General features: G+C 45.9%; 1 protein-coding gene across 2 annotated transcripts in view; it reads left to right on the top strand.

The window, feature by feature from the left end:
• Gucy2c (guanylate cyclase 2C) overlaps positions 1–7113 on the top strand; it is a 98076-nt gene extending 90963 nt beyond the window's left edge. For both annotated transcript variants that reach the window (XM_004626086.2, XM_023709592.1), the window contains 2 exons: positions 4426–4502; positions 6538–7113. In XM_004626086.2, the coding sequence (XP_004626143.1) occupies positions 4426–4502; positions 6538–6712 (252 nt within the window). In that variant the 3' untranslated portion in view covers positions 6713–7113. The remainder of the gene's footprint in view (positions 1–4425; positions 4503–6537) is intronic.
• Positions 7114–7553: the final 440 nt, after the last annotated feature.

Genomic DNA, 7553 nt, shown 5'->3' with positions numbered 1-7553 from the left:
AAAGCTTGAGAGAGTGTCTTCTCCCCATGTGACTCTCCTTAGGCACACTCTACGTCATCGATCACTTTCCTCTTTGGCCCCATTATCTTCTTGATCAGAAAATTTGGGACACTCAGGTAGTTGACTTTTGAGTCCAGAGCTGGAATCTTTTCCAAGAGGGGCTGGCTGACAGGAGCCAACTAAAGTTACAAGAAGACGTTCTTTAGGTCCAGGCAGGTATGTCAACAGGATGAGGGGGGCCGAAGACAGCAATGTAAATGGAGGGCAACCACAGCAGCACTAACAGCTCAGAGATCTTAAACTGGCTTTACAGGCAAGAGAGGTGTATTTTAGCAGTTGAAAGTCTATACCGTTTGCTTGGAGGACTGTGACAGAGCTGAAAGGGACAGAGAAATAGGCTATCTCGGAGAAAAGGTGCTGGTGGCTTGGTTAAATCTGTTAAGGCTCCCTGAAAATAGTGGGAGAGCTCTTAACCCCTTATTGCAATTGAATAACAGTTCAAAAAGAGTCTGTGGTCTGGGAACTGATGAATGTAAAGTGAGGGCTATGCTGTTGGTGGCATGGAGGTCTTGCCCCAGATGTTCACAGCCTATCATGCTGATGTGTGACTGGATGCTTGTTTGTGCTTCCTGTGACATCTGATAGCAACAGGGGTTGCAGTGAGGTGGCATAGTTAATGGTCAGACCCAAAGACAAGTTTTTAGCTTATACCTCCGGGGGTAGTTTTAGAACTTCAGAATTTCAGTGTCCTGTGTTAGGCTGATGTAGGCATCGCTTTCCTCTCAGGAAAAGTGCAGGGTTAAGCAAGAAGGAAGCTGACTGGTTTGGAACTTATGTTTGGTGAGATGTCCTCCTGGACTGCAAGTTTATGTCTGGCTGGAGGGGTGAGAGGCAAGAGTCCCAGTTGTCCCAGTGATGATAACTTTTTGACAGAGGGAACTTTTGAAGGCAGAGAGTTCTGCTCCATTGTCTACCAGGAAAGTCACAGGTTTGCCCCTGGCTTTGCCAATGACCATGGGATTACTGGGGGCCCAATGTGATGGAGCTCAGTCTGCCCTGTCCATCAGGCCCAACAGAGTGAGGAGAGGTTCAGGTTGAGGTGAGCTTGGATAGTCGTTTCTTCAAGTTTCACAGACAGAGGAGACATTTAGTTTTGTGTTCACAGTTCTTTTAACTCATCCAGAGAATATGGTCATCTCTTAGACTGGATTTTCCTGTGGACATCAGGTGCTTTTCTTTTATAGGTTTCTGGGTAACAGTGGTTGATAGGATTCTGTACCCCATGTATGATGCCTTTGAGAAGCACACAACTGGGTTGTTTCTTGGTGAGGTGACCTTTGGAAAGGCCATGGAAACTCCCTTGTCAGGGCTGACAGTTCCATTCTTCCTCAGTCAAAATGTGGAACTCAAAATTGCTGACAGTCATCTCAGGCTGGTGTTAAATGACAGCATCTGACAGGACAAGCGCAGCTGTGAAGTAGAAGGCTCACAGGGAGGGGGTCTTTGGGGGGGATGCAGACAATGGCTAGCTGGAACCAACTTACTTGGCTAGCAGTAGATGAGTCAGGAGCAGTGAGGGATACTGTGGACAGCAACTGCAGTGGCCAAAGAAGGCTCCAAGGCGGAATTCTCAGGGAAAACAGGCCTCTTTCTCATTCTGACTTTTTCTCTGAGTCGCTTAGTTTCATTTTAATTTTGTAATCTTAAAAAAAGAAAAAGCCCTTTTTCTTTCAGTGAGGGACTGTGGATTTTGACTAAGTGATTGTCATCTCTGGAATGCTGTATGCTTGAACAATGGTGGATGTGTGCCCCTCGGAGAAAGACCATTCAGATGTCTCTACCGGGCCACATCCCTGATGGGCACATAGGCTTGGCTTAGCTGAGGAGGGTGTCAGGCCTCCATTATGCCATATGTCAATTGTCACAGAACCACAGGGTGGAGAACCCAATGAAACGCCATGACCAGTGCTTCCCAGTCCTGTGCACAGATGGAGCAGCCTATTGCTTATGCTGTCTGGGCTTCACTCACACATTCATTTAGTAGGTACTCAGAGGTTAAACGCTCCAACCCCCTTACCTAAAGGGTGATCCTGACTAAAGAGTTGACCAGACTCACCTTCTTCTTGAGCTGAGCAGGACTGACAGAATAAGTGGGATGCCCCTTAGGGTCTTACTAGAATCAGACAGGCAGACAGGCAGATAGGCAGACAGATAGACAGACAGTGTCCTGTTCCCTTTGGAGTCCCACGTGAGCTGCTTGAGCAGGGGGCCAGGAATCCTCCTCCATACCACCAAAGAGAATTGAAAAGTCTTGAGCCTTTGCCTTCCTGTCAGGCCCTGGAGAGGTCCTTGCTCCCTCCATAAGGGCTATTACCAGTGACCAAAGAGGTTAGCTCAGTTGGTCTCCCAGCCAATACACCAGATGCAACAGCATGCAGAAACACCCAAAGGGCAGCCAGGATTTGGAGGCAGGTGTGTTTATGTCAATGGGCACTTACTGGGATCATTCCCAAAACATCAGGACCTGATCTCTGGTTGTCTAGTGCTTATATGGGATAAGTAAGCAGGAAGAACAGGGACAGAGTGCTTGGCTATCTTTGACTGGTTCTTACAATATGCATCATAATGATCAGTTACGCACCACAGTGACCAGCTCTTTCTAAGAGACAAACAACTGGGACCAGAGCATGAACTATCTATCACCTGAGCAACTGAAGTATAGTGGCTGGGGGTGGGGGAGCATTTTCTGCTACAAAAGTATGCTCCACAGAATGGAGCAGGTCCACAAGAAAACAGTAGTGGCCCAGGGAGGTGGCTCAGTCGAATAAGTGCTTCCCTGGCAAGTGCAAGGGCCTGAGTTCAATCCCTGGTCCAAAAAAAAAAAAAAAAAAAAAAAAAAGAAAAAAAGAAAAAGAAAACTCAAGAGCAAGTTTGGCTCAGAGTGGCCCTGACTGTTTCAGGTTTGAGGCTAAAGTACACTGGGCAGAGTTCCCAGCAGGCAAGAGCTCAGAGGTGGCAACTGTTAGTGATAAAAGTACATCCTCAAAACAAGGTTAGCAGAGCCAGAGATGGCAACTGAGATGAGTTTCAGAATTTGCTTCTCTTTTGTTTTTCCCAGATTTGGGTAGTGGGCAAGGGTAGTGTCTTAGTACTTCTCTTGTTCCTGAGACAAAACACCCAGCACTTGAAGTTAAAAAAGGAAAGATTGATTTAGCTCACAGTTCGTAGAGGTTTTAGCCGGTAATTGGTTGACTCCAAAACAGGGTGGGACATGGCGGAGAAGCAACACTTCATGGCAGCAGAAGATAGCAATAGTGACATGAGCAAGGGAGAACAAGCCTCTTTCTGTCCCTCACACTGTATACAGGCTCCCCACCCCAAGGTAAAAATGGCACTCACACCCTTAATCCCAGCATTGGACCATGAATCAATCACAAACTCTACATTCAGTCACCTCTGAAAATCTTGACCCCCATGTCTTCAGGAGGCTTTGAGGAGTCATCTAGATACAAACCATAACTATGTGGACTGTGTCCAATTGAGCATCCCTACCTCACATTGAGAGGGGGTGTTTATGAGTTCACATGAGGCTACATGGGACTGGTATGGCTGCCAAAGCCCAATGTGGACAGAAGTCATCAAAACTGCAATGCTAATGATATGATAATGACCACGGGGCTACTCTCAGTTGCTATGAAGTAGTTAGAGCTCATGACCCTTGGGCTCATGCCAGAGATCAAGGGAGTGTGATTCATGTCATAATATTAAGGAAATGTAGTGAAGACAGAACCATATTTCTCAGGCTCATGTCAAGATGTTAAAGGAATATAGTGATAACAGGATGCCCTTGGGGTCTCCAGGAGCCAGAAGGTATCCTATGTGCTGTGAGCCTAAGGCTAGGATGTCTCCCACACTCCTCTCCCACCTCAAAACTACTGTCATTTAAGGAATGCTTATTGCAATGCATATATGCTTGTAATCTATGCACTTAACCCACCACACCTGTGGCAAAAGTTTTGGACAAAACTCTGCTGCAAAGGGGGCTGAAAGAAAATGTAGGCCATGAAAACTGTCAAGATTTATTGGTGCTACAGAATCACAGATGAGTATTTTTTCCTTTTAAAGTTAGAATTCTTAAAATGTTGCTAGGTTGCTATTTTGAAATATCTTTTGGGGAAAAAGCAATCTCTACTTTCATAAAAGCCTACCTGGTAAATGAAAGACTTCCTTTTAAAAATGGTTTGGGCAATAAATATTGGTCTAGAGACAATACAAATAATAAAAGCATGAGTGCTGTACTTTAATATGGGCACTGAAGAGAAACGTGGAGATGAAATATCTCTGGAAACGCAGTGCTGTAAGAACAGTAGGGCAGATATACATCACCTTGTGGGCCTCCCCGGGACCTACCTCTTTTGTTTCCAGGGGAGAGGGACAGAGACCACCTACTGGCTGACCGGAATAAAGGATCAAGAGTACAACTTACCAACCCCACCAACTGTGTAAGCATCTGGGTTAGGGAGGTAAGGAGGGAGGGAGGGAGGCAGGGAGAGGTGCGTTGGAGGCCTTAGTGGGTAAGTTATGTGACCTCCCGCCATGACTTCCTGTAAGTGATGTGACCTCCTGCTGCCCGGTGACTTGTAATTGGTGATGGCATGTTGAGTAGGAGACAAGGGACTAAACAACTGAGAGGCTTCGAACTCTCCCTTCTCTCACTGCTACAAGCAAGTGTCTTGAAAGCCTGCAGTATCCTGAGACCTCAATGACACAAACAATCCAGAGCTTTGGCTCCCTGGTCTAGAATTTATGCTTCTTCCATTGATCAATTACAAATGTATTCCTGGTGACATGCCCACCTTTTACTCTGGAGTCGCTTCCCAGCAGCCATTCCAGGGAACTTCCTCCGGAAAAAGGAAAGAAGGAATATTCCATCTTGAACTTAATTAAGATTTTATTCTTATTTCATTTATTTTCTTTTGCTTTGTTTCTCAACTTTTTCCTTTCTGTACATACCAGAGAGCTTTTGCAGTTGTGCCAATTATATTCTAAATACACCTCAGCTAAAATATCCTACACTCTTAATTTCTGCAGAAAACGTGCTGTATTTTAGGCAAGAATAAAAGTTAAAAATTCAGCTTCCTCTTTTGCCCATTTTCCCAGAATGCACCAGCCATGTGTTTGCTGCATTTGCTAAAGAACTAAGTGCTCCCACCTGAGGTACAGCAAGGCTGGTGTGCTCCAGACCTGCTCAGCACAACAAGAGGCAGTGCAGGGCTCATTTGATGCATGCTGCAGGCAAAGAGCTGCATTTTCACTCGAGTTCACATTTTTCTGTTGAGCCACCTGATGAAAACATAGCACCTCCCTCTTGCCTTAAGGCCTTGGCTTTAGATCTTACCATGGAATCTGTGTCATCCCTGAGATGAGGAAGATGAAGTTTCAGGTCTAATTAACAGGTTTCAGTTCCCTCAACACGACTCAGGTTGTTCAGTTCCTTGTTGGTAGATGTGGCAATCAGCCTTTGGGCTGTTGCCATGGTTTCTGCCAAAGTAGAGAAACCCTCGCTCACAGAGGGCTAGATGTGCAACCAGACAGATGACAAGCTCAGATCCAGTCCTAGCCCAGGCCCGGTGAGTGTGTAGGAGAGCTTCTGACTACCCTGCGCTGGTGGGACCTACCAGTCCCAGCCCAGGCGCAGCGTGGATGAGACCCTCTTCTACCTCCTTGGGATGCCCCTCACCACTCCGCAGCACCTCCCTTACCCTGCCCGCCTAGCAGGAATTTCTGTCGCATTCCAGGAACCCCCAGATCCAGTCCTAGCCCAGGCCTGGTGAGTATGTGGGAGAGCTTCCAACTACCCTGTGCCTGTGGGACCTACCAGTCCCAGCCCAGGCACAGTGTGGGTGAAACCCTCTTTCACCCCCTTGGGACACCCCCCACCACTCTGTAGTACCCCACACCCCACCCACCGAGTAGGAATTTCTGTCGCATTCCAGGAACCCCCAGATCCAGTCCTAGCCCAGATGACAAGTTGTCAGCTATAGTAAGAGATTCTAGATCTGTCCTAGAGCAAGGAAACCCAAGTCCTTACTAGGAGTGCCCTGTGTCCACTCTAAGCTCTTGAAACCCTCCACGATCCTGAGCTCTTTCCCCAAAGTATTTTCACTCCTAGGTACGTGTGGGAGAAAACAAGTTTGCAGAGTTGCATGGCCAGGGCCAATCATCTCCTGGCCTCTTTTGTTCCCCCCATGGCATGCATGGGAACCTAGATCCGCCAAACTGAGTCATTAAGCTGTTTCACTTTAAGTCTAACTTCCTGCCTGCGCTATATTCTGTTTATTCCACAGTCCCACACTGCAGGGACGACAGTCCTCAGAGCTTGTCAAAGGAAGGCCCATTCTGTATTCTTTGGGCTTCCTCTCACAGACTATGCATTAAATGAGTCACTTGGGAACTGAACTGATGGTTCTGAAGCTAAGAAATATTCTATGTGAATTGCTGAAAAGTCCCATTTTTCTCTCCCCACCCTCTTTCCAGGGAAAATCAACAGCGTTTGCAAGCAGAATTTTCAGACATGATTACCAGCTCTCTGCAGAAGAGACAGGCTGCAGGCATAAAAAACCGTAAACCAACACGGATAGCCAGCTATAAGAAAGGCACACTGGAATACTTGCAGCTGAACACAACAGATCAGGACAACACCTATTTTTAGACCTACGAGAGATGGAAGGACTTACATCAGTGAAATCTCTGCACTTAGGTAGCAACCTCAAGTGTCCTGCAACCCCAGCGACACAGAAAAAGTTAACCTTGGCTGCCCTGAATGGAGCATACCTTTCTGTGAATCACAGGTGCATTCTCAGAGAAATAATTCTTACTCTGAAATCTCATCCCAACCATCATTCTAAGGAACTTCCACCTGGAAAAAAGGAGGGAAAAATCTATCATCTAGGACTTGAGGTTTTCTTCTTCTTTCATTTATTTTGTTTTTGTTTTATTTACTGGATCTCTTTCATTCTGTAAACATTAGAGGATTTTTTTTAATTGTCCCAATTATATTTTAGATACTTTGTCTCTATGAAAGAGTACCTAACTCATACATTTTGTAGAAAATATGCTATAAGTTAATAAAAGTTAAACGTTTTCTGAATCTGGGGATGTTTTCTTTTCTCTTGCTCATTTTTCTGGAATTCACCAAGCACCATTCTGTGTCTGCTGAAAAACTAACCAAAGGCCCCCACCCTGAAGCGTGGCAAAGCTAGCACCATTGCTCCGGGCTTAGAACCCGGAAGGTCACAGTAGCCCCTGCACATGAAGGGGTTTTTAACCTTTAAGCAGAAGTGCTGCTTTGGCTGGTCCACTTAGCAGCATGGAAGAAGCATTACAAATAGCGGGAGTCACCTGAGAAGGTGACCGAGATGCATGTTCAACTCCTACACTGCTTTTTTCTACCTGTAATCAATGTCTGTCTCTATGTGCCTAATATTTCTCAGAATGTAGCCTTTTCATAATGTAACAGAAGGCTCTGTGTGTGTAAAATGTATAAGGTATAT

This window comes from Octodon degus, unplaced genomic scaffold, assembly GCF_000260255.1.
Source record: "Octodon degus isolate 3935 unplaced genomic scaffold, OctDeg1.0 scaffold00012, whole genome shotgun sequence".
Lineage (NCBI taxonomy): Eukaryota > Metazoa > Chordata > Mammalia > Rodentia > Octodontidae > Octodon > Octodon degus.
This window is presented reverse-complemented; position numbering and strand designations above follow the sequence as displayed.